This window comes from Pavona decussata, unplaced genomic scaffold (genome assembly GCF_977016875.1).
Source record: "Pavona decussata unplaced genomic scaffold, jaPavDecu1.1 SCAFFOLD_223, whole genome shotgun sequence".
NCBI classification, from domain to species: domain Eukaryota; kingdom Metazoa; phylum Cnidaria; class Anthozoa; order Scleractinia; family Agariciidae; genus Pavona; species Pavona decussata.
In genome coordinates, this window is record NW_028145628.1 from 4,115,001 (window position 1) to 4,142,614 (window position 27,614).

Here is a 27,614-nt window from a genome sequence, read left to right on the forward strand (position 1 = left end):
AAACGGAAATATATACAAAAAGGGTGCTAAAATTTGGAAATAAAAAGAAGTGTGATAAAAGCTAAAAGAAATGGAAATGAGGGCTAATTACAGTAAAATGGAGTATTGCCTAGGCAACGGCTTACAGTTATTGTCCGCGTCGACAGTTTTTGCTGTATGCCAGGATTCTAATGTTTTTCGAATGCGGTAATCGCCCTTGTCGATAACACAAGCATTGTCAAAATCGATACAATGATTGTTTTTCCAAGCATGGTTGGCAACGTTAGATCCACTAGAAAAATTCTTCAAATTCCGTTTATGTTCCTTTTTGCGTGTTTGGAAACATCTTCCGGTTTCACCGATGTAGTTCCAAGAACAGTCTTTACATGGAATTTTGTAAACAACATTGCACTGAAGATCCGAGGGTTGTCTGAACTTTGGAGAACTTTGTCTGAACTTTGGAGACTGTTTCAAAAGAATCTGGAATGCATCAAAACAATCTGGAATGAGAAAGTTTCGTGTTTTTAGGAAAGTATCTGAAGTTGCAGATATTTTCTCAGAACTCAGAAAGTTTCTGGTAATTGACCAATCAAAATCCACAGAGCATTCAACCGTGAAGACGGCTAATTATACCGAGACAATCAGAAAGTATCTGAATCTTTCGAAAGTTTCTCAATATACAGGAAGTTTCTGTTAACACTGACCAAAGAGAGTGGGAGTTAAAAATACCAGCAGATAACTCATCAAATGCTAAGGATATTGCAAGAGTTTCTTTCCTTCATAAAACGGACCTCCGTTAATATTTAACAGAGCGGCAAACGTAAAAACTCGCATAAGCGTACGTGTTGTTGCGTGCACTCAAACGAAGACAGCCAAATGTTTTCATTTTCGGTCTAATACGGATTTACCGCGAGATCTCAAAGTAACCGATACCGCTGGGTTGCCGGATAGCCCCGTTGAAATGAATTCAACTTTATCGGCGACCGCACCGGCTGTGTTTTGCACGAGGAGCCATAGCCCGCGCTTGGTTATGTCGTTTGTTTATGTGACCGAACACTTTTTTCAAAAGCTTTAATATAGCGAGAGTTGTAAAAGGCTGATCTCATGAAGCTTTTCGCTGTATCAGTAAACCGTGCAATAAGAGGTCGGCGCGTCGGGAGTGCAACAAGTATCTTATCTATTTACGATGAACGGAGTCATTTGTATCAACAAAAACAGAATGTTCAGCGATCGCGTACATGCTCCGCTTTCTGACTTTATTTACATTGCATTCGGAGCAACACAAACAGAACAATGCGGGTCCCTTAAATGTCTGTTTCGCTTTCTGCTAGCTATTTAATATGGTTTAAGACAAAAGTACCGGTTATTTTGTTGGAAGGGTTTTTCGAAAAAAATTCAACGTAATCGAAAGGAAAACCGCTTTGCAATTCATCCGTGACTATCATTAAGCGACAATTTTTACCTCAGAACGGAAACTTTCCGTTTTGATGTACACAGAAACTTTCTGTGCTCCGCGTTTAAAACATCCATATGTGGAACTATGTCAAAACACTCCACGATTACCCAGCGATTCTCCGGTGATGGAAAGTGTATGCTGGTCGACCGGCGCGATGTTTGTAATCTCATTAAAAGACGAAATTATCGCTGCGAATGCGAAACGGTCTGCTTTCATATTTCATCGACCGATTCCTGAAGTTCATCGCCGTTAGTTTTGATCCGAAGCCTGGCCGGTCGATTGACTAAATCAAGTTTGTTGAAATGCGACTTGTCTTCTCAGGACTAGGAATATACACAACAGTTGAATCATGAAAGACTTGACACCTTCTGTGAAGATTTATCACCCAGATATCAAGTCGCTAAGAAGGCCTTGATTTTAGTCTGATGATAAATTACTTTCAAATAGTTCAAACGTTTTTTAGTTGTTACTAGGATGGAACGCCACGTCGGTTACTGAACATAATTCTGGTAACTTCATTTTAAGATGAGAAATCTGCTGGTATTTTTAACTCTCACTCTCATTGGTCAGTGTTCACAGAAACTTTCTGTATATTGAGAAACTTTCGAAAGATTCAGATACTTTCTGATTGTCTCGGTATAGTTAGCCGTCTTCACGGTTGAATGCTCTATGGATTTTGATTGGTCAATTACCAGAAACTTTCTGAGTTCTGAGAAAGTATCTGCAATTTCAGATACTTTCCAAAAAACTCGAAACTTTCTCATTCCAGATTGTTTTGATGCATTCCAGATTCTTTTGAAACAGTGTTAAAGTGGCTTGCGCATGTACGTGTACTTGAGTGCCAACCGTTTTACGACAATTTAGAAAAACGAAATTCAAATTCTCCAAATTCAGAAAATATTGTGTGTTTTTTTTCCTTCATTATATCAGCGAGACTTGGATCTTATATTTGCTCCACGGGTTTTATATTTACATATTTCTTCTTTCTGTAGAATCTTAATATCTAATTCATTAGAAATGTCAGTTTTGCCTGTTTCCGAGAGATTGTTTTCTTCCAGTCTCTTTTGAAGAGATAATATATCGGTTTCTAATCTTGACTCCTGTGATTTCATTTTGGTTTTCTTTTTCTTTGCGTAGTGAAAGAAGCTTGATCGAATTTGCATTTTCATAGTGTCCCAAAGGAGAACGGCGTCAACCTCTCTGTCATTCGCCACACCATTGATTGTTTCCTTGATTTTAAAAGTCAACGTACTCGCTATCTAACGAGAAGGAGGTATTCAGTTTCCAGAAACCTGGTCCCCTAGGATTTGTATTATTTGCAAGATGTAGTGTTAGAATGGTCAGTTTTATAGCCAGGTAAATTGTCCGCTTTTGTAACCGTTGTACTTAAAATGGAACTGGTCAAAAAGAAGTCTAGACGGCAGTGCACATCAGCTTTCCTCCTTCTCCAGGTGAATGTTTTGGAATCTGGATTAACACGCCAGATATCTACTAGATCTAACAGGCTAGCAATGTATCGAACTTCTTTTAACAAGTTTTTATGAGTGGTCGGGTTTCCTCCATATTTTTTTTTCTTTTTCAACCTCCAGAACCAAGTTATAATCACCTCCGAGGACTATCTCTTCGCAGTCGAAAGAGAGAAGCTGATTGAGCACACTTTTAAAGAAGGAGGGGTTATCGTCATTTGGCACATAAAAATTTTCTGAGGTCAAAGTCTTATCCTCTGTTTTGATGTCTACTATGACAAATCTTCCCTTTGGATCAGAAAATTGTTTCAGAATTTTATGTTTAAAATTATTATTAAAAAGCATACAAGTTCCGGCACCAGCACTTGAATAGCCGGCTAAAGACAGCTGAGAAACCCCATTCTGAAGTCCACAAGATCTCTTTCTCTTTAGTACAATGAACTTCTTTCAGAAGAAAATATATTGCGTAGTTTTTTAACTTTAGCCAGCGAAAAGTCTCACGCCTTTTCATGGTATTCGACAGCCCTCGCACGAGGAACAGATCACTAAATCAGCTCACTAAATCAGATCACTAAATCTTCGGTAAGTGTTGATTGTAATGAGGTGTGGATGAAGACTATTGGTTGGATTTTCAAAGCGGTAAAGATATGCGTGACGACTAACACCTTGCATTTGGAGAAGCCAAAATAAAATACATACGGTGAACAGAACACGAAAATACACATTACAAACTACATAAAATTCATCCTGGGTTGGGAAGTACACAAAATGCAGTAAACAGGACCGGGAAAACAGACTTACATTAACATACACGTAAACCAACAAAAAGGCGTTCGCTATAAGACTAAGGCCTGGGGCAAACGTCGAATCTTAGTCGAACTTAATTCGTCGAACCTATTAATTTTGAAATAGGCGCATGAATGGTGGGACGTTTGCCGCAATTAAGTTCGACTCAAATTAATTGGTTCGACTCCAGCATAAGTTCAACTTGCCAAGTCGGATAATGCGCAGTGGTTCGGCGTTACAGAAAACGCCGTTCTAAACACGCGCTGAACTCAATTCATAAATCATGCAAATTACAAAATAATTGATTCAAATGTGATGGACTGCGCAAAAGTCACAAAAATACCGACTCCCCCATCTGCCAAACGCTATTTCCCCCCCCCCCCCCCCCCTGACGATACGCTGTACAAAGACAAATTCGCGACTAGAAATGGCGAGCTGTCGAAAGTCATTAGGGACCTTAAGCAGAGACAACGACGCCGCCGACGAAAACAAAACTTAAAAAATTACCTTCGCGTCTTCTGAATAAATTCGCGATGATTTATAATCTCTCAGTTTGTGCAATGAAGCCGAACTATCGAGGAGCTAACGTCGTAAGGGCGCCTTTAAGGTTCAGAAAGAGAAAGGAAAATTAGTCATCATGCGTTCACGTTCTCCATAAAACCTTAAATTTGGTCATTTCACGTTGTTGTTTTGCAGAGGACGAGAAAGAAATGTACCAAAGTGTATAATGCACGTGCAGAGCCAGTGTTTTCCTAATTAAAACTATTGTTTTCTGACGTTCTCGTTGACGTCTTCGTCGTCGCTGCTTAAGGTCCCTACTTCGCACAGCGTGATGGAAATGTGTTTTTCGTGTTTCATGAACACCAAATATAAATGATTGAAATGCGAATTGCCTATTTGCAATAAATGCTCAGTGTTTGAGTCTTCTCTTTCTATTTTTCGCAATTAATTGCCAAAGAAAAAACCGACGAGCACTGTATTTCGGCATTTCGCTAGCAAGTCCTAGCAGTAACTAGCCGCGCATCGAGCCGGTGAATAGGGACCCTTACGACTGCAAGACGGTGACGCCAACGCAAACGTCATTTGAAAGTATAACTTTATTTCATTTGTGCTACTTCGCGATTATTTTAACTCATTCAACTTGTATACACAAACGACAAACTACCCAGGAACCAAATTGGTAGGAGGACCGTTCAAGTTAAGGAAGAGAATGAAAAATTCACTCCCGTGTGTTCACGTTCTCCACAAAACCTTGAATTTGGTCATTTCACGTTGTTGTTTTGCAGAGGACGACAAAGAAATGTACCAAAATTTAAAACGCACGTGCAGAGCGATTGTTTTTCCTCATTAAGCTTTTTGCGTTGTGACGTTGTCGTCGCCGTCGCCGTGGTGTTTTCGTAAGGTCACTAATAGCACGGGGACACGTGCTTATTCCCGTGTTTCACGAAGTGCAACTTGTGAATTAGTGTCTACGCAGGTTCGACGTTTGCTACTACACTGGAACTAAGTCGACTCTTTGTCGAACCCATTTTTAATAAATTCGACGCGACTTAGATTCGACGTTTGCCCTAGGCCTAAGGTCTTTTGATGATAGAGCCATGTATCTCGATCACTTCAGAAAGGCTTCACACTAGAGCTTGTAAGTATAATCTAAGTGCACTTGAAACCTACTTTGAGTGTGAAGGGGTAAAACCTACCAACTTGAACTTTACTTAGTGACCATGGAAACTTTCGTAGTTCAAAGAAGCCGAAGTACGCCACCAAGTATGGCCAACACCACACTTGAGAACGTACTTGACCAATAGGAAAAGGGAAACCAACTAGAAGCCACGTGCTGCGGTGCCAGGACAGATAAACATTTTGCCGTGAACTAAAATTAATCCAAAAAAAATCAAAATGGATGGCTGGAGATACGCCTCGCAGTTTGAGGACTCCTGATGGAATAGTCTTTTTTGTAAGAAAACATAAAAAAGAAGGAAAAGCCGATACAAATAGTTAAACTTACGATCTTATTTGAATTTCATCTTTAATAATTTATCTTTACAGACAGCCTGAACCATCGATTTTCAGTTCAGAAGATGCCGCCTGTTCTTTTGTTTTGTCGCCAAGTACTCGTAAACAATGAAGTACCTATGCATTTCCTGTAATGTTAAAACTCTGAGTTAAAATTAAAGACAAAATAAAGAGTAAACAAAATAAAACGTTTTTCCGTTGCAAAGGCTCCATGATTTTCCGGCGAGCAATCGCATTTCTGATTTTACCGCGAACGATGATTCACAGCTTGTGCTTCAAGTGTATACTTTGTCACCAGGTGTGAAGCCAAGTTTTCTAAAGTGCGACTTGAGATTTTCAAGTGCACTTGAATCAAGTGCTTACTTGAAACTAACTTAGTTTGTAGTGTGAAGCCAACAAATAGCGCGAGGCCTAATAAAAACTCAAACCGACCACGTTACACGGTGCATCGCCTGCTGAAACTTGTTTCGCAGCGCCGTTGCACCGGCAAGTTTGATTCAACAAAATACCACATGAACTGATGTCAAAGTTAACCCAGTATACGCACCTCTAAAAAGGACGCCCTTAACAAGAATTCCGTCTTGTCTTTCCTTTCTTCGATCCAGTCGAAGATCGTTTGGATCAGACGAGGAATGACGCCTCTCATTTCATCTCTTTCGTTGCAAAAAGCCGTTCCCATTGAGAACGTTTTACCCGATCCGGTCTGTCCATAAGCAAGAACTGTTGCATTAAGACCCTTAAAGAAACCTTCAAGCAAAGGAACCACCGCTTTGGTATAAAGATCCTCCTGTTTGCTTGAGGCTTCAAACACATGATCATATGTGAAAGCTTTTTCACTGGCACCGACCACAACTTGTGGGTGTCCAGGAATACACCTGATGGACTCCTTGCAGCCATCGCTGATCTCTCTCCGAATAAGCGGTCTTATTCGCAGAGCCACACGCACGGGAGTGGTGTTTTCCTCTGACATGATTATACTTTTAAAATTTCAGGAAGAGATCGGATTTAACCGCTTGAAATACCCGCCACATTCCCGCCACATTCCCGCCACATCCCAGAAACCTTCGCGCCAATCTCGTACCCAGAGTCCTCAGGCGGATGAGCGGATGGGTTGAGAAAAGATAACGGTCAACAGCCATGCCACTGCAGGCTCGCAAAAAACAGTTTCATTTTAGATTTTAAGCGGGATTCAAGTTTACAGGCATCTTTTCCCTGGTTTTTTAATTCTGTTAAGCTAAAAATGATGTCTTCAAGCAGAATAATGTGGATGACTACTTTAAGAAAGAGGTATGCTTTGATTTAGTTAATAATGTTGATGAGAAACTGCATGAAAATTTGTGATTTTATAAATAAATATTAAGTCTTATCTATAAGCTTAGTCTACTTGGAATTAATGAGTGGATGTACTTCTTGAAATTTTATGGCTCCAAATTCTAGATTGTTGAGGTAGACATTCCTTATTTATTTTTAATATATTGGTCCACTGAAAAGAATAAACCATAACTGGCTTCAATAACAGTTGAGATTCACATCACAATGACAAACTATACATTGCACCAACCTCTGATCATGCCACATGCTTTAGAAACTATGACATTCCGTACACTGCAAAGCCAAATCTGAACTGGATTTTCCATAGTATAGCCTTCACAAACGTTTTTATAGAATACTTTGTAGCCAGGTTAATATCATGTCTTGGTACAAGCTGAAGACTCGTTCGTCTAGTAATCTTGATTTTGATTCAAGTTGCATGATTAACTTCATGGAGTACATGTATAAGTTTATTATTTTTTACATGCACAATAATACACTTTATCGCAATCCTGGGCGATCTTCCTATTGCGCTGAGACGTCAATATTAAGTGGAATTGCCGTCTCAAAATGACGGTTTCTGATTGGCTCAAAGACTGGCACGTAAGCATGGAAGCACGGCACTTATATGGGTTCGGCATGCCCAGACCAAAATTTTACTTCTGTGAATGAACATGCGACGTTGGATGGTGTTGTTTGTTTCTTTTCATTTGAGTTTACAAAGCTTCTGACACTGTTCAAGGACCACTTATAGTATTTTTTTGTGGTGAACATGTACCGTGGTACAGCGGACACAACTTTTTTTCTTGAAGGTAACCGAAAATTCGATGAGGAGAAATTTACTTAATAGAATTTCTTGAGTGTGAAAGCGGCCACGGTAAATAACAATGAGTTTAAATTCCAATAAATTATGGCATTTTCAAACCAAAATGATCTGTTTCTTTCTCTGAAGGTAAGCGAAAAAGAGTGATTATAAATTCGATTAAGAGAAATTTACTTAAAAGACTTTCTTGAGTGTGAAAGCGGCCACGGTTAATAACAATGAGCTTGAATTCCAATAAATTATGGCATTTTCAAAGCAAAAGGATCTGTTTCTTTTCTGATGTCTCTTATCTCTAGAAAAAACTGCTCCAAGAGCGCTGCTGCATTCTCTTTCATGGCTCAGGTTTGTCAATTTGATCTTCTTGTCGTAGCGCCGAACGGCATGTAGACTCGGTAATTTTTACAGTATTCTTCGCCGCTTGGTTTCTTTCAAATTTCTAAATCTCCAAGGCATCTAAGCTAGGATAAAAATGCTCTGTTTTCGTTTTTGGGTACTAGTATGGTTGCTCTCAGTTTATTCTTGCTTCTGGTTGTGAGGTTTATTCATCACTGTTTTCATGTTGTTGTTTTTGTCTCGGCGGTAACAAATTTTCAATAACATTTGCTGGTAAAATGTTCAAACCTACTAGCTCGTCTATTTCATCAATGGTAGGTGCTTTATGGACTCTTACTTTTTGCATTTTCTTTGTTTTGACGTAAAAATTAAAGCCAAAAATTCAAATAACCCGCCCTGAGAAAAAAATTTCGCGCACGGATATTACCATGGCTACAGTTTAACTGAAGTAAGAATCTATCTTTCAATCAGCGCACGATTTGTACTTTATCCGTTTACTCTCTCCAACAAAATGTCAGTATCGCGATAAAAAACTAAATTCGATTTTGAGACAGCAATACGACTTTATATTGACGGCGTTAGGAGAAAATATATTCCGTATTGGGCTCCGTCGCTTTGCGACTCCGCCCAATACGGAATATATTTTCTCCCAACTAGCCGTCAATATAAAGTCGTATTGCCGTCTCAAAATCGAATTTAGTTTATAATACTTTTGTAGCACCATGATTTAAATTCTGTATACCCTCATATTTTTAATTTACTCATCAGTGTTACGGGGAAAAAGCTCACTGCAATAAGTGTCAAAAATCATACTGACAGCCCTGATCAATAAGACAAACTCACTTAAAGTGCACAATTTTCTGTTTTACTACAGATTGTGAAGGCTAATACTCAAGACTGCAGCTTCAGAGTCAAGTCATTAAATCTTGATAAATATAATCTAAGTCATTTATGACTGTCAGACTCTGTTATTGCATTTGACGTTAGGAGAACGCATACTTTTCATGTCGCTTCTAAATCTTTCTACATGTAGACGCTGTGTGATTTGGGTTTAGTTGCCAGCTTGGACTGGCTGACCACTTGCCTTGATTTCATGCAAGAGCTTTGAATCCCACTGGCTACGTGAAGTATCGCAGGTCGATTTTCTGGATAATCAGTACAGTACAATAAAAAATATAATTTCACTGGAGATCAAACGCACTTTACCAAGCTATGATTATTAATAGTAACTGATTCAATTTTGTTATGAATCATGAGTTCTGCTGCTACAACTCAGGAACAATTATTACTAAATAATTTTTTTTAACTTGCCTAATGCGGTATTGGTCATTGCTTGATATCACAGTTGCAATCTTTTTTATCAATCGGTCGAATCATCTTTCTTATTAGCACTTCCCCTTAAACCTTAACATAATTCTAGACAAAGCCATGTTCTGAATGTTTCTTTCCCGAGAAGTTCATTGTGAAATTGTATTGCTGTTACTTATAACGTTTGTAGCTCAAGCTGGCTGTGGTATACGGTGTGAATCACAAATTCATATAGTGTGCAATGCATAGAAAACTTTTGAATGCAGAGGTCCACACAACGCAGGAATTAAACTTGCTGGTAATTTTGCCGGATCTCTCTTGTGAAAGACCTCGTGTCAGGCGTCACTTGAACGTGAAAATACAAAACTGAATGCAAGGCTGGCACTACGGCAAAGGGCAGATTAATTAGTGGCCAATATTTCGACTAATAGAATTAGTCTTCCTCAGGGCCAGAACTATACTGAAGGAAAATATAGTAACGGCTCCTTAAATTAAAGTTTGAAAAATACATGGAAAAAAATGATTGGCTAATACATGATACGAAGACAGCGTACTTGTAAATATGAGATAACAAAAATATAGTAACGGTTCCTAGAATTAAAGTTTGAAAAAATGCATGGAAAAAATGATTGGCTAATATATGACAAAAAATTGAAGACAGCGTACTTGTAAATATGAGATAACAAAAATATAGAAGTGTATAATCAAGGTTCAGCGTTCGTTTTTCCTGTTAATGCCTTCTGGAGCATGATGCCTTCATGTTATTAACCATCCAGATATACATATGTACATGTAGGTACTGATGAGGAATATAATTATTGATCATTAAATTTATGATATGTAATATTGACAAATACTACAACTAAAACACACCACCTTTGGAAAATCTAGGCTGAGGATATAGATATATACTGTTTGAACTGTCGCCTACTTTCACAGGGTTTTCATTTGAGGCCGGAGGCCGGACGTCTGTCTAGTCGTTTGCCATTCCACGTCCGGTACTTTGAGATCAATATTGGCGACTTTTTTTTACTACTGTATTATATATTTTTCTTACAAAGGCATCTCATGAACATACTAGCCTGAGTATCAGGCCTTCCTAAGGGGAGGGGGGAAGGGGAGGGGGAGGGGAAGGGGGAGAAGAGGAAAGGAACGCCTGACACAAACCTTTCAGACGTTTGTGTCGAACGTCCGAATTTTGGACGTTGGCGCTGATTGGACGAAACACAAAAGGTAACGTCACACCGCCGGAAACAAAAATTATCATGATAGACATTTAACATATGCAACTGTCGCATGTTTTGTATTTTGATATCAAAGGTCATTTCTGTCATTTTTATACCCGTTGAGGCATTTTGTTTGGGCTTGGTACGCTTGGCTTGTTTCCGAGTGCGTCCGGTGACAGTACAGCCTCTCTAGTTAGGATTTGAACTGTTTGATAATCTTTATCCGGCCGCCTATTTGTTTTCGTAGCTGAGATCTTGTGTTTCTTATCACGGCTATTTGTCTTTTGATTAGTTACGGCTGCGTTTTTGTCATCACTTCTTGCCATCCTGAACTGTGAGATTTGCATTTTCCTTCTGTAATGAAGCTGTATTTAGTCGCGAATTCTGCTCAGTGGTGCTCAACAGAAAATATTTTGTTTGGAGAGTCTTTTGCAATGGAGCTGTCTGTGTAACTTCAATTCATATCTCTCACAGCGGTCGTTGCTTACATGACAGTTGCATGACCGGAAGTTATTTGGATTGGCTACTATTTACGGCGAAGCGTCATGCTCATCGAGGGGGCGGAATACTCGTCTCAATGCTTTTGTGTCAGGCTTTTCTTCCCTTTTCCCCTTCCTCTCTTCCCCCTCCCCCCCCCCCCCCCCCCAAAAAAAAAACGCGTGATACTCAGGCTATGAACGTACTGACTAGAGGATAACAGAATAATCAATAACATTCTTCAAAACGGCCATATAACTCTTTTTTCTTTGCTTATTGAGCGGCGGGATATTTATTGGTTTCCCCTCTTCATTTAAACATAAAAACTTCGCAATGATAAGCCAATGAAAAATCTGTTGTTGCCATTCTCCCTCCACCTCCCCCTTACCAACTGACCATTTTCATTCAGTAATTTACTTTTTAAAGAGAATTTTAGTGAGCGCCAGCATTGCCTAGGAAACTGTTTCCTTGGTTCCAGAAACGCTGGAAATGGTGCTTCTGAGTATTCTATTTTACAAATTTCCTGGTGGACCATGCCCCCAGACCCCCCTAGGTGCTTGCGCCTTTGGCGCCAAGAAAACATTCACGTCCGGTGCTTTCAGAAGTATGTCTGCTTCTTTACAAAACAGTTGAAAACCCTGCTTTCAACCTATTTTATAGCTATTTTATTGCCCTATTCTAAACCTATTTTAAAGATATTTATGTCCTATTTTTTTCCTAATATTTTATCCCTGTTTTATGTCTATTTTAAACCTATTTAAATCCTATTTTCCAAGTTTTTTCCTCTATTTTAACCCTGTTTTATGTCTATTTTAAGCCTATTTTCTAATCAACATTTGAAATTGCATACACATTTTTCTCTTTTTTATAGCTATTTGAAAGCTATTTTAAGGCTATCTTTTAGGTAGGTATGACTTGCTGGTTGGACTATTTTTTTACTATTTTTTGTTTAAAAATAAAAGGTTTAAAATAGGTAAAAAATAACTCTAAAATAGTCTTAAAAATAGAGAAAAAATACAAAACAAATAGGAAAAAAATAACTTAAAAAATACATATAAAATAGATATAAAATAGGCACTATTTTCTTATTTTATTAATTAAGCTAGAAGTGGAGACCTTGCAGGCAACCTGACTGGTGTTCGACTCCAAGATGAAATTGAACTCTTGGTTTCAAATATAGAGCTCACCACTTGTGCAATGAACAGATCATCAGGTATTCATGACTTTGCAGCTCTTTCATCTACAAATTTCAGTAAACTTACTTCACCGAAAGCATTAAATATTGTCTTTGGTGTTTCTTGGGGTGAAACCTGTTACTAACATTATTAATTCATTTTGTTTCGTCCTTTGCGTTGAAACTCCTTATGCTTTGCAATATCTTGCATTCTGTCTGCTACTCATTATCTTGTATTTATTCTGGATTATTTGAAGTGGTGTTTAGCAATGGAAAATAGCTACCTCCTTAATCTATTTTATTGTGTTTTGCCCTTTTCACCTTGTTAAATCTGATGCAGATTCATGCAAGTAGCGAACGCGACTTTGCAGTAAGATCACATGCATGCAGCGGACAAGGGTAAATTGGCTTCTCGTCTTCAACAGTACAATGCAGAAAGGAATTGCAATGATCAAGAATCCAATTGCATCTTGTCTGAAGTCATAAAAGGAAACTTTCCTTGGGGAAATAATGCAGGTTAGCCTTTTGTACATTGTTTGCTCACAAAGGGCTAACGCTCAAAACATCAGCACTCTCATTAATCTCTTTACGGTGGCCAATGCACACCCATAGCTGTAGTCATCAACTGTTGATAAACCAAAACGACGTAGCAACGCAGTTGTTTTAGAAACTAATCCCGTTATCCATTTGAGACATTACTCTATTGAACTTTCCATTCAGTATAGCCTGTTTATTCACAACAAATGTGCACAAGCACCGTGATTGTCTTATAAGTCACAAACTTTCCTAATCCTTTCTTCATTTTTCTAGGCCTTTTTTTATTGTTATGTCATTTAAGGGGTACAGCTTATAATGGGGATTTAGTTCTTTGTTCTAACCACTTTGAAGTTTTTCTTCTTCAATAAAGTTGTTTGTTATATAAACATGTCCCTAATTGCAAAAGTCATGTATAACCGTTGTGACCAAAGCACTCTCCCTCCGAGTCGGTCCATTTTATTACTTTTAATTACTAACATGATTGCTGTCCATGGCTGCATGTTGCTCAGACTCAACCTTTCACAGTCTTACTCTGTATTTTGGGAATTGATCATTGAGGTTTTATGCAAAACTATCGTAAGTGATGATTTTGGCCATTTTTTTGTTTATTTCGTTAATTTCATTCAGTCTGGGTATTCTTGCTACGCCGTGCTGATGAGGCCCAACAAGGGCGAAACAGCTTTTAAAAATTGCTCTTCAATTACTCCTAACATGTACAGCTTATACAATTTTCGTTTATGGAGTTCGATTTTGAGCAGAGCTAGTCAAACAAGAATAGGAATGACTCTGTCCTGATATTGGGGCAGCAGCATTGGCGCAGTGGTGAGAGCGCTCGCCTCACCTCCAATGTTTTCCCAGTTCGTACACTTTGCATAATATGAATGAGTTGGAATATCCGCCAAGTAAAGTGAATTTGTACTTTGAAAGTATCAGGAGTTGGGGGGAGGGGAGAAGCTTATTGTCTCCCCCCCTCCCTTGCTCGCAGACTATAACTACTACAGTCGACTCCCGATAACTCGAACCTTCAAGGGAAATTGAAAAAGGTTCGAATTATCGGGAGGTCGAGTTATCGAGGGTAAAATTATATAAAAAATGACCTGAAGGGAAAGGAAAATTGGTTCGAGTTAGCGCGAGGCTCGAGTTACCGAGGGTTCGAGTTATCGGGAGTCGACTGTACTTATTATTAAGCCCCATTACAACCTCTCACACATATCCATAAAAGTATTCATTGGCAGCAGTAAATGTCATGGAAAATAATAATGGAAAAACCTGACTCCAGTTATAATGAAGAATGTCACAAATGGGTCTGCGAAATCTGCGAGCCAGCGAGCCATGCGAGCCACCGTGCGAGTCATGCGAGTCATGCGAGTCACGCGAGTCATGCGAGTCATGCGAGCCACAGTGCAAATGTTAAGAATTTTTATTTGTTTTATTTACATTCGCGTGAGAAAATTTTGGACGAATTTTTTTCTTTGTTTTTTTTTTTACGTTTTTGTTATAATTTTGGAGAGAATTTTGCCCATTCAAAATCGCCCAAGATGCACAAAAAAATAAAAACATTACGCAAAAATTTATTAAGGTTCAAGACTTCAGAAAAAAAAAATCCGAGAAAAACATACGGCTGCACCGCTACTCGAATAGGTATCTATTGACACATGTCATTCATTGATATCCACGTGGAACTTCATTCAAGAAAAAAAAAAAGAAAGAAAAGAACAGCACCTCGATCTCCGTGTGTTGGCGTCAAGAATGGTGAGTAAATCGCGCCATTTTAACAGGTTTGGTCTTTAGTCGAGAATCAGAGTTATCAGAACTCTGTCGGTTGGCTGCCGCTGCATGTGGTTGTTCTTTCCCTTAGACAAGTCTTTCTTCAAAACTCGCCACTTGAGTGACAGAGGCTGGTTTCGAGATAGCATTCGACCCACCAGCTGACGGCAAATGCTTCTGTTACGCTGATTCTTTTCAAATTGAATTTAGTGCGACAATATTGACTTCGCTCATCTTTGAGCGCTCATTTATCATACCCTACAAGATTGGAATGACACTGACAATCAGTCCTGACGTGTCAATTACAGTCAACCCAGGTCGCGCGTGAACAGTATTTCCAAGAATGAAATGAACATTCGAATTTCTCTTTGTAATGTCCGACGTGTGAATGGAATGTTGGACATTTCTCTGGAAATCGTTCCGAAAAAGACGCATTAACTGAAAAAAAAAAAAAAAAGATTCAAAATACTTGGGAAACAATTGTTATTCTTGAAATATTCAATTTTGCAGTGTAAAGAAAAATTCATAGCTTTACACCGTCAATAAGCTAGGGAAATTTATACGGGAACTCTGAAATCTCGTTGGCGATTTTCAAAACTGACATGTAAATTTCAAAATTCCGTTCAAATTTCAAAATATCGTTCACGCGTGACCCGGGTTGACTGTAACAAAAAACTGAAATATGATGGTTTGCGTTGTCCCACTGTAAGAATTAAATATTGCGATGTTATTCATCTTGTTCCGATGCTCTTGTTCTTGTTCTTATGTGAATGTTAAAATACAACAAATAAAAATTCTTAAATTTTATACTGTGGCTCGCATGACTCGCGTGACTGCTCGCACGGCTCGCATGGCTCGCATGGCTCGCATGGCTCACACCTTGGCTCGCATGGCTCGCTGACTCGCAGATTTTTATCACTCGTCACAAATGAACCTAGAATATAGTATGAATTAAGGCATCAGGAGCAAGTTGCAGTATTTTGTATTTAATGCAAGAAAAATAGCGGCAGGTCTATTCCGGGGGTGAGGGGTGGGGGGTGAGGGGTGAGGGGTGGGGGGTGGGGGGTGGGGGGTGAGGGGTGAGGGGTGGGGGGTGAGGGGTGAGCCAATTGTTCGAAACGAATTGTCAGCCGTCTCTTCTCCCTAACCCACAGGGGGTTATGGGGAGGAGACAGCTGACATTTCAGACTATAACAATTCAAGATTCAAGACTGTAGTTTCTTTCCCCTATTTTACTGAGATCTGAGACGCATCTAATACCCGACATTCACTAATGGAGTGTATTGTAACGTGGTACATGTGACACTGATAAGTTTCCTGAGAACTATAATTTTTACATTATTGCTAATTTATTTGAATTTAATCAGTGATTTAATTCACACACAATCTTAGGTGCTAAAACAAAATGGGTTCCATAGCAGCCCAGAAACCCCTTTCCCTTTGTCATACTGTCTCCATATGTGACCCTCCACGCGAAAAGAGGGCTTATGGATTTCACTCCAAATAGTGAATTTTTTTCACGGTCACGGCGCGTGTATTTGAAACTTCACACTGTGAGGTGGAAATTTCACGCCGTGTTCACGCTATTCCGAAACGTTTTCACTCTGGGAGTGAATCTGAAGACTGGGAAATAAATTCACGCCGCCCGGTCACGCCGTGAAAGTAAAATTATAAAGGAGTGAAATATTTCACGCCGTGAAATGTAAACCTCGCCGTGAAACTTTTCAATGGCGTCAGAGTGAAAAATAATGAAAATAATTTACTAGGATCCGGTTACGTATCGCGGCGAGTTTAATGAACAAAATGCCCCAGTAAACATACTTCTGAAGTATTATAAAGCTTAATCCATTATTTACGCCAAAATTTCACAAATAAAACACAATATCCTTAATAATAGTATTTTGCTTTTGTTCAGCCAGGTCAACTTTCAAGTCAACTTAAGAACGTGTTTTGTGATCATTTGCATGAAATCAACATCTTGTGATAATGTTGTCAACAGCCTGTCAAAGTTCATTATTCCATTGGTTAGTTTATCGGTAGCCTGAAAAATGTGGCGCCTCTTATCGCGCTTTAGTATGAATTGAGACGCGGTTGTTGGCAGACGTAGTATCTCAGAACTATAAACCTGTGATCAGGATCTCAGTCTTGGTATTTTAAAAACCATTCCAGCAAAAATTTAGCGAGCGACCGCGTAAAAATAAATAAGAGCACTGCTAAAATTGGGCCTTATCACAGGTTTAATGGGGAAACCGACTGAACTTCTGTCAAGGGACATTTAAACTCACCCCAGTTAAACTCACCCCCCCACCCCCACCCCTCACCCCTCACCCCCCACCCCTCACCCCCCCACCCCTCACCCCTCACCCCTCACCCCCCACCCCTCACCCCTCACCCCTCACCCCCCACCCCTCACCCCTCACCCCTCACCCCTCACCCCCCACCCCTCACCCCCCACCCCTCACCCCCGGAATAGACCTGCCGGAAAAATAGCTGTATTTACAGCAACCGCTGCATGAAAATTATCACATAAGACTTAGCTTAATGGCTCAAAGACAGGAATTAATAAAAGAATCTGATGTACATAATGAGTAACACAGGGATTGACAGTCTCAATCCCAGCACCAGGGTGACAGATCAGAGTTGTTCCCCAAAACAACACAAACACAAGCTTTCCCACTGACTAAAAATCAAAGAGTTTATCTTTTTCAGCTTCAATCAGAAGGTCTACATTGTAGTTTCAAAACTACTGGGGGTGACTGTTTACAGGACATTCTCTTCAAGATACTAACTTTACATTTAATATCTTAAAGCATTTGGATTTCGGTAGTTTTTACTTGTAAACAGAAAATTATGATATATTTACCCAATCAAAATGACGATGTATAGAAGCTAAGGAGATTAAAATACAACATAATTCTATTGCTTTTTATGGCTAATGCCTGTACTAGTGAGCTTAAAATTTAATCTCACAGGTTTATTTAAGCTAAAACAACATGTCTAGTAATTGTCTAATTCAAGGTGAAATGTTAAGTTATGATCCTTGCAATATATGTAAAATTATTTTGAAATATTTTTTAAACTATATTATTTATTGAGACAAAATTAAAGGTAACAAAAAGAAGACGACACTTGAATCAGTGGTAACCACTGCACATCTCCCAAAAACCTACATAACTATAAACAAATAACCACCAACCACAAAATACTGTAGCTAAGTTGGGCTGCAGGGCTCATAATGGGTAGAGTGTTCCCTTGTTGACTTGAATCTGAAAAGGGGCAATAAAATAATAAATAAGTAATAATAATAAATAAACTTGAAACTTGAAAAAAGTCGTTTCTCTCACCACTGATTGGCAAATATTTCATAAAGAAATGATGATAGGGTATATTTGTTACTCATGATGGATCAAAGAAGTTTAAATTAACTCTGCATTGAATGCCCAATTTTGTCTACAAGCAAGAAGATGATATGCATTAAAGAACTGCTTTTCAGTATTTCTTAAATGGTTCCTATATATCACGCACCATAACTAGTACTACTGGTAATTAGTATCGATCATAAGGTCAAATTAATATCTGATCATGTAACTTACTGGAAAAAAATATAAAAATAACATCCAGCCTTATTTAATCTGCGGAAAACGTTTATTTTACCTGTTTCCAAGCTCTTGGCAAATGTGACTTCTGGTTGTTATACAGATTTGTGGTCTCATGTCAGAAGCTAATTTCTGAGATACTGTGCTGACACTTTAAACATGCTTGCATTAGGACTGTTAACAGCAAGGGTTCATTAAATTCTCAGTGGTTCTTTTACATCCCCAAATTGGAGTCAGGATTGCCCTTTTCTATGAAGATCTGATCATCCAACCCAACTGTGAAGGTCTGACGATTTGCTGATGTCAATGCAAAGGCAGCACCTTCTCCTCATGAGTTACATGTATTTTTAATACCTGAGTGTGGTTCTGGCCAGGAAAGAGTCTGTGACCTAATGTACAGCAGTCTGCTGCTCTACAAACTGACCTTAAGGGGGTGGCTTTTTTATGATTAAGTTATAAGAAATAACAATGTTATCCCACCAGTTTACAACAGTCAAAGCCGCAAAAGATGCAAAAATACCCTTTGTATGCATAGCAAAGTATAACACTGAGATTAGATGACTAAGCTTTACTTTCAACAATGGAACACTGCAGTCATGATATAACAAATGAATGCTTTAAAACTCAGGCTATGTTTATTCTATAAACAAACAAGGTGGTGAAGGGGAGGGTGGTGGGTCCAATCACAAATCATGAACATATTTTTCCTAAATTACAATTCATGTGACTGTGTATTTTATGGCTTTTCACGAAACACATTTCATATTGACAAAGCAAATTAATCAACTTAAGTGTTATTCAGAGACGAATTTCTTTGAAGTCACATAGTGCATAGCACCAAAATCTGTGCTGTTTTAAAACAACAATGCTAACACTTTAAAAAAAAAATAAGGTAAACATCTGTGATAAATTTTCAACAACAGGCTTTTCAATTTATGGTTATTAGCCCACATTTAATATGATGACGTGACAACACTCTATTTAACACTGTGATCAAGCTTTGTTACCATAAAGCAATGGTTTAAATCCAATAAAAGTTCACCGCAATTTAATCATTTAAACTTCACCAGGACCTCCCCCTGGAATTTGGTTATATCTCTGACTTTCCACACTGACATAAAAATGGTCCAACCTTTTGAGTTTTTAGGTAAATGTAGAGTTATATCATTAAAATAAACTGTAAAATGGTTAATCAATGACTCTGTTGACAACCTGGTAACACCACTATTTTGACGGGCCTACCCTACCCCTGAAAAAACATTGAAAATGGAATCAGCATGCAAGAAAACCTATTTTGGGATAGTTTTTGTGCCTCCCGTGGGACCAGAGTCATAGAACGTCCTCTGAGGGGGGTAGGGAAGTCCAACCAAAAAAGTGCACTTTTGGTTAGGTCGCCAATTTCTAACAAAAATGTGTTCCAACCAAGTTTTTTTGGACGCTCTTTCGAACGGCAACATTCGTGATTTAAAATGGCGACCTACCAAAATCGTCACTTTGCTTCCCCGTCCATATAGGGGTGAGTATTTGACGTCCTCCGAGGGGGGTAGGGTAGTCCCACCAAAAAAGTGCACTTTTGGTTAGGTCGCCAATTTCTACCAAAAATTTGTCCCAACCAAGTTTTTTTGGACGCTCTTTCGAACGGCAATATTCTTGATTAAAAATAGCGACCTACCAAAATCGTCACTTTGCTTCCCCGTCCATATATGGGTGAGTATTTGACTTTGCCTTTGTCAGAGTCAAGTAAAAAAATTGAAAATGGAATCAGCATGCAAGAAAACCTATTTTGGGATAGTTTTTGTGCCTCCCGTGGGACCAGAGTCATAGAACGTCCTCTGAGGGGGGTAAGGTAGTCCCACCAAAAATGTGCACTTTTGGTTAGGTCGCCAATTTCTAACAAAAATGTGTCCTAACCAAGTTTTTTTGGACGCTCTTTCGAACGGCAACATTCGTGATTGAAAATGGCGACCTACCAAAATCGTCACTTTGCTTCCCCGTCCATATAGGGGTGAGTACTTGGTTTTGCCTTCGTCAGAGTCAAGTAAAAATATTGAAAATGGAATCGGCACGCACGAAAACCTACTTTGGGCTAGTTTTTGTGCCTCACGTGGGGCCAGAGTCATAGAACAGCCCCTGAGGTAGGGTAGGCCCGCCAAAAAAGTGCACTTTTGGTTAGGTCGCCAATTTCTAACAAAAATGTGTTCCAACCAAGTTTTTTTTGGACGCTCTTTCGAACGGAAACATTTCTAATTGAAAATGGTGACCTACAAAAATTGTCACTTTGCTTGCTTGTCCATATAGGGGTAAGTATTTGACTTTGTCTTCGTCAGAGTCAGGTAAAAATATCTAAAATGGAATCAGCATGTAAGAAAACCTACTTTGGGCTAGTTTTTGTACCTCTCGTGGGACCAGAGTCATAGAACTGTCCCTGAGGGGTGTAGGGTAGGCCCGCAAAAAAGTGCGTTTTTTGTTAGGTCGCCAATTTCTAACAAAGATGTGTCCCAACTAAGTTTTTTTGGACGCTCTTTCGAAGAGTAACATTACCACCTAAGGATTGAGAATAATTTAGGTGTTCATATTTCTGTTTATAGGCTTTTTAGAATTAATTCCATTTAAAGGTAAAATATTTTTATTTCATTCGGACAATCTGTCATCTTAAAAGTTATATGGAAGTATTTATTGTTTATTGCAATTGTTTGTAAAAGAAAATTTAACACGGAAGAGAAAAATGACACGAAACTGGATGCACGCAGATTAAATTGCATCATGATTTGTATTTTGCGTTTCGTTTTATATCTTTCTGTTACATGTAGTGGCCGTTGTAGGACTTGTCATTTTTTAAAGGTCATTGTCGACGTCTTAAACATGCGTGAATATACTTGCTTAGTACGAAGAGTAAGCTTGTTCCCAGAGCTGCTCTAAGGACGAGATTGGAGTAAGAGTGGACTCACAAAGCGTCTTGAAATATTGACGGAATAGATTAAGGCTGATCCAATTATGACACGTAAAGAAAACAGAATAAGACTTGAGCGTTCGTCTCAAAATGATGTGTTATGGGAGTAGATATTTTTTTTTAATAATAATAATAATCTTTATTTGTGCTTTTTTTCAATGTACATAGTTGATTCTTACAATCTTGTAGTGGTAATACATAGAATTAAATTAATTATTAGTTAAAATAATGTGCAAGCAAGGAAGCTAAATGAACCATTTGGTTATCTTGTTAGCTCCCTGGCTAATTTAGGTTCTAGATAGCAGGCAAAAAAGGCAAAAAAGAAAAAAAAAAAGCAAAAGGAAGGAAGAACTTATTAATTGTAAAATGTTAACTTATGTTACGAGGCCAGCATAAAAGAAAATTAGTTCATTTGTTGTTCTGACAGTAAATAACGTATAATTTGTTTCGGAAAAGCAGACACACTTTGTATGAGTTTTTTTTAAAGGAGTTGGAAGGTCTTTCCAAATATCGGTTGCCATGAAGGAGATTAATTGTTTACCTACATTAGTTCGTACGTTCGGCTTACGTTAGATTATGCTTAGCTGCTTGTAGGCGATAAATATTATTAACTGTTAGAAGGCCTAGTAGATTTAGCAAAGGTTTGGCTTTCTCTGTTTCGCTGCCAAATGATTTGGCAAAAAATATTAATCTTACAATATGATTTTGTTTCACTTGAATTTTTCTTATATGTGTTTTGTATACACTTCCCCAAGCTAATATGCCATAAGAAATATAAGTATAGATTAGATTATAGTATATTTGTCTTGGTTGTTTAATAGAGAGGTAATACCGAATTGGAGGATGCTATAGCCAGGCGAGTGCCACCTCCCCCTCAGGAGCCCTGGCAGCTTAAGACATCCCCGGCTGTTAGGGCTCTCCTCAAGAAAAGAAACTGGAGCGCCCCAGGGCCCGACAAGCTCGTAAACTATTGGTGGAAGCGTGCGCATGCACTTCATGACGGAGTCACGCGGGCGTTCTTGGCCATCTCTGAGAGTGAAGAGGAGTTCCCTGGATGGTTCTCCGAGGGCAAACCAAGTCTCCTACCGAAACCAGGAGATTTCTGCAGTGAAAATCAGCGGCCTATAACGTGCTTGAATAACATATACAAGTGGCTCACGTCCTGCCTGCAAAGCCCTATGGATAGTCACCTGAAAGAATTCGATCTAATGGAGGGACAACAGAGAGGCGCCAGAGCTGGCTGTAGCGGCACGACAGACAATCCATTGATAGACAGAATGGTGACTCTTGACTGTAACAGGGGTAAGAGAAACCTTATCATGGCCTGGGTAGACGTTAGGAAAGCCTATGATTTGGTCGACCATACCTGGTTGGCTAAGGTTATGAGGATCCATCGCTTTCCTAAGTGGTTATGTGGAACGATTAGTCATCTTGCTGCTAGCTGGAATACCAAGATTGTTGCTGTCACGAAGCAGTGACCTGAGATCTCCCGCTCGATCCCGTTTCTCAAGGGGTTACCTCAAGGCGACGCCCTCTGTCCGCGCCTCTTTACCTTAATTGTGCCTAAACCCAGTAGCCTGGTTACTAGGTGCCACCGAGGGATATAGGCTTTCAAAGCCTATAGGAACAAAGGTAACCTACCTGTTATATAAAGACGATCTTAAGGCGTTCGCATCGACTGAGGCCAAGCTGAACAGAGTTTTGAGGTCTGCTAGCAACGCCATGCAGGATATGGGATTACATTGGAACCCTAAGAAATGCAATGTCCTTCATGTCAAGAGGGGCAACCAAGTGCAAGATGCGGTGGGGAGGAAGCTGGACCAGTCATCAGTGGTTGAGAGTCTCAAGCCAGGGATCAGTTATAAGTTCTTAGGAGTTCAAGAAACAGTGACACAAGATGAAAAGCTGGCCCTTGAGTGCGCAGCCAAGGTGAATCTGAAAAGGCTATCGGTGATATGGTCTAGTCCTCTGTCAGATATTAACCGAGTAAGAGCCAGCAACCAGTACGCAATGCCAGTCCTAACCTATCTGATGTGGATTCAACACTGGGCAATCACAGAACTGCGAGTTATCGACAGAGAGGCTAAAAAAAGTTCATCTGTGAAAACGGTGGGAAGCATCCCTTAAGCTTGACGGCGATAATGTATTTGGCAAAAGAGAAAGGAGGGCGTGGCTTGCGCTCGGTTGAGCGCGAATACAAGTTGACCAAGATCAAGGCAGCAATAAAGCTCTGTCAGAACATGGATCCCTCTATGAGGGCAGTGCAACAGTTCGAAGAGAGGGCGGTAGAGAAGGGACACACTTCACTGATGAAGGAAGCGCATAAGTTTGCCGAGGAACTGGGCATGAGCCTGTCTCTGGAGTACCCTCAACCGTTGTGCTGGATTCAGGAGCCAAAGGTCAAAGAACATCTCAAGAAGGCAGATATGGAGAAGCTGAAAGAGAAGATCATAGAGGAGAAGTGGTATGGGCAGTTTTTGTAGGCTAGGTGGCAGGATAGCGAGCTAAATCAGAGTGGATGTTTTGCTTGGTTGCGTGATTGGACCTGTGCTCTTACCCATAAAATCGCTGGGGTAGTGGAGTTGTACGAGCAGCTTACGCCTACTAAGGTGTACACAGTCAACAAAACAGGTGCAGAACAGGGCGATGTCACGTGTAGACACGTGAAGACGCCTCATCCTTTCATGTGTAATTCTTTTTTTTTTTTTTAATTAATTTATTGGCACTAAATGTGTTCTCCGGTCACTGTGGTATTTATATTATTACTTTGTTACTCAATAAATACGTAAGATATGTAATTCCTGTACCCTTCGTAACTGATAACTTCGCAAATTTAATTGTTGTATCGCACTGTTAGGTTATTGTTACTTTCCTCATTGTTTATTGTTTATTTATTCATTATTTTCTCATTGTCAAAAGTGTGTTCAATAAAAGTTGTATTCAGTAAAAAAAAAGAAAAGAAACAGGAATAAAAGCTAACCAAAGCAATTTCTAACACACATTATTAAAGTTTCACACTCAAACTTGAAGCAGTGTTGACTGGTTTCAAAAATTTCCTCTTCTTCTTGTTTTCCGAACTGAACTTCGTTACTCATTGCTCCACAATCACCTTCCTGCCAGAGCCAAAGCTGAACCCAGGAGTCCTCGAACTTCCCTGAACGGGAATAGACCGACCAGGGGTTGTCCCGGGTCGAGAAATTCCGTGCTGTCGCGATTGGACTGAGTCTTCGTCGGATGAAGAAATAGAACTGTTGGAATACGGCTTATTGAGCACTTTAGGACGCTTGCTTGGCAAAGGATGATTTTCTGATCCCTTTGGTTTGAGAATCGATGAAGCTGTCCTCTTCATCTCGTCAGGCTTTTTCAATATCCTTGAGACGGTATATTTTTTACTTCGTTCAAGACCTTCCGCTCCTCTGCTGGATCTGTCGGCAGATGCGGTGGTGGGTCTAAATTAATCAAATGAGAATAAAAATTTTAACTTAGTCAGAAAATTAGCTTTAAAACTTTGAAACCAGATAGATAGATAGACTGACAGACATACCGACAGATAGTTTATTTTTTAAAATTAAACTTAATTGCAGAAATAATAGAAAAATAGAAAAATGTAAATATGTCTCATTTAAGATACGTATATTTGAATAAAACTAAACACTGGCAACCATAGCCCAGAAAAAGTTTTGCTAAATTTCAAGTTAAATTTCCTCGACAAAGCAAAGGTAAATTTATTTTTAGTTCTATCAGTACGAAGCCGTGGCATATTAAAATGTCGCTGTTTCCTAAGGTTATAACGTGAATCATCATGCAATGGTGGAAGGATTACCCTAGCTAAGCTTGTGGCATGTGTCGTCTAGCATGGTGTTGAAAAGTTTCTGGCACAAAAGTTCATAATGATCTAACATAGGTCTCATGCCCAACTGTTGTGGAAATTCCCCCCCCCCCCCCCCCCTCCACTGAAGTTATTATAGACAAGGCCCTTTTCTCGAGATGTAGCAGCCCTTTCTTTAAGTATTGTGGAAGGGCGTTGTAGAAAGCAGGAATAGCGTGGTCTATTACAGACCTCACACATGAAATATAAAAAAGTGCTTGATCATGCAGTGGAAGCCTTGCTCTCTTTAGTTGGATTAAGAAATACAACCTCTAACTGGCCTTTATGACTACTTAGGTTATATGATCGTTCCAAGTAAGGCCATTTGCTAAGTTAAGGCGGGGGTACACCCGAATTTCAGTGAAATTTGAAGAGCTTTTAAGAATGGATAGAAGAAAGAAAATGATTTTTGGAAAACTAACAGACAGTTGATACCCACGCAAGAGCACCCCGGGTTTCTAGTGGACTAACTTGGTATCCGTCTATTAATTATTAACTACAAAAACTAATTTTAAAACCTCACTAAATCTTCAATATTTCTTATTTCTCTTAATTTTACTACTCTTTTGAGAAAAACCATCTCCTCCCAAATATACCTAAAAATCACCCAAAAATTTACGAAACACCCCAAAACATTGATTTGTGTAATGAGCATAGGGTTTTTATATTGCCTAAAAAGCACTTTGCTCCAAGATTAATCCTTAGCGACCCTATCCGATAAGAAATCTATACAGGTTACGCAACTTGCTAATGAGAATGCTGTGTTCTATAAAGTCAAACGCCTTGCGATAATCAAATAAAATTGTTCTTACAGTCGCGCCGTATCCATCGGTCTAAGATACCATGTGGCATACTAATCAAAGCCATTGCAGTTGATGAATTAGGTATCACTCCGTTTTGACTGTCGTCAATGACACTCATAACCGATGATTTCAGGAAGTCATCCACGATTAACCCCTCAGCCACCTACGCAACACCGGTGTTTTTTCAGTCTTTTTTCAGATCGAGTACCAGTTTCTTTTTCGGCAGTGGGGTTACGTCTGCCATCTTCCAGGTGGAGGGTAGGGGCTACTATACGTTGCATGCGTTTAGAATTTCTGAGTATTCCTTCAGTAGCCAGTTTGGAATTCTGTCCAGTCCAAACGCTTTCCTGGGGTAAAGGTCGGCTAATACCCTTTGCACACGCCTCTCAGTTACATGTACAATTAATCTCGGGCGAGTTCGTTTCCATTGGGAGACGCTGTAGAGGCACTGGTAATCTGTACCCTTCTAGAGGTTCGAGCAGTGCAGAATTGATGGTATCGGCCTGGTCATTCAGCAAATGGTCTAAAAAGCTCATGACACAAATTAGGCTAGCCAAATCTCCGCTGTTAACCTTTGAACCACTAAGTCATTTCACTTCATCCCACCGTTTCTTTGGATTTTCTACTTTTAAATGCTGGATTCTTGACTCATAACATTTCGCTCTGCAAGTTTTCTTTTCTCGATTCACAAGATTCCGGAAATACTTGAACTTGAACTCAGAATTTCTTGATTTATTGAAAAACATTGTTTCATCAGTGAGGTTTCTGCCATAGAGTACTTTTAAAACACTAAAAAAACGATAAAATATCTTTGGCAAGTTTTCTAGAAATTTAACATTGTAATTGCATGTTAGAAGAAAGTTCAGACCTGCACATTTCCTAAAGAAAAAGTTAGGGACAGTTTCCCAGTTTGAGAAACCAGGCTTTAAAAGTCTAGGGATCCATGCTAATCTTAAGGCTATAACCATTGCTTCAACTTCCAGCACACGCAGACCACCATAATCGTAATCCTGGTTTTTCGTTTTTGTTTTTTATTCTGTCTCTTACTTTTCCATAGAAATTGGAAAAGGCGCCTTTTTACGTTATCTTCTAAACCATCAGGGACATCAACATTTGAGGCAGAATAAGCCATTGGCCATATTCCAGGTGATTTAATTATCTGCCAAACAAAGTTAAGTGCCGCGATCTCCATATGCCAAGATTGGATTGTAATTTTTGCATTTTAATGACAAAATTTTGATGGTCATTTCCTTTTTCATCATAAGATAAAAAATGCCGAGGAACCTCGTTGGCCTGTCAACCCATTACAGTTGGAGCGGTGCATTTTTATTATTAGCAGGTCTTTGTTTTCTCTCTGTTAAGGCTACTTATGACCCAAAATACTACCAAAATCAATAAGGATTGATACAGCGTTCTTAACTGATTTTAAATCTGCACATATGAGGTTTGTGTCATCCTCGAACTGGCTTGCCTTATAGCTGGGCAATGGGGTTTGCTATAAACAGTCAGGTTGACAGTTTTTGAAGTGTGAAAATGTCCGTTTATTGGTTGCTTCCCAAAAGTTCTGGCCCCAGTTGTTCAAAGGCTGGATAACTTTATCCGCTGGATAAGGCACTATTCAGGGTCTAAAATATACTTCACGTAAAACGTTGTCCAAGGTTTTCGTACACTCCTAAACTTAACTGTGGTTAGAGTGTGCATATTCGCTTGTACAAGAGGATATATTGAAATCTTTGCACAG

General features: G+C 39.3%; 2 protein-coding genes and 2 pseudogenes across 2 annotated transcripts in view; 2 read left to right on the top strand and 2 right to left on the bottom strand.

Annotated features, from left to right (window-relative positions):
• LOC146459260 (chromosome-associated kinesin KIF4B-like) overlaps positions 1–27,614 on the bottom strand; it is a 120,718-nt gene that overhangs the window by 53,911 nt on the left and 39,193 nt on the right. The gene's annotated exons all lie outside the window — the stretch shown is intronic.
• LOC146459262 (uncharacterized) lies at positions 21,115–22,680 on the top strand. Its single transcript, XM_085089720.1, has 2 exons — positions 21,115–21,144; positions 22,024–22,680. Exons 1-2 carry the CDS (start codon positions 21,115–21,117, stop codon positions 22,678–22,680), a joined length of 687 nt encoding a protein of 228 aa, XP_084945846.1.
• LOC146459263 (uncharacterized) lies at positions 22,925–23,685 on the top strand (annotated as a pseudogene).
• On the bottom strand, positions 24,294–25,899 carry LOC146459264 (uncharacterized; annotated as a pseudogene).

What these genes read in the sequence shown, in the direction of transcription:
- LOC146459262 (XM_085089720.1), top strand. Translation starts at nt 21,115, where the DNA reads ATGCGTGAATATACTTGCTTAGTACGAAGA. An exon ending in ATACTTGCTTAGTACGAAGA is followed by an intron (nt 21,145 to 22,023) that starts GTAAGCTTGTTC and finishes GTTGTTTAATAG; the next exon opens with AGAGGTAATACCGAATTGGA.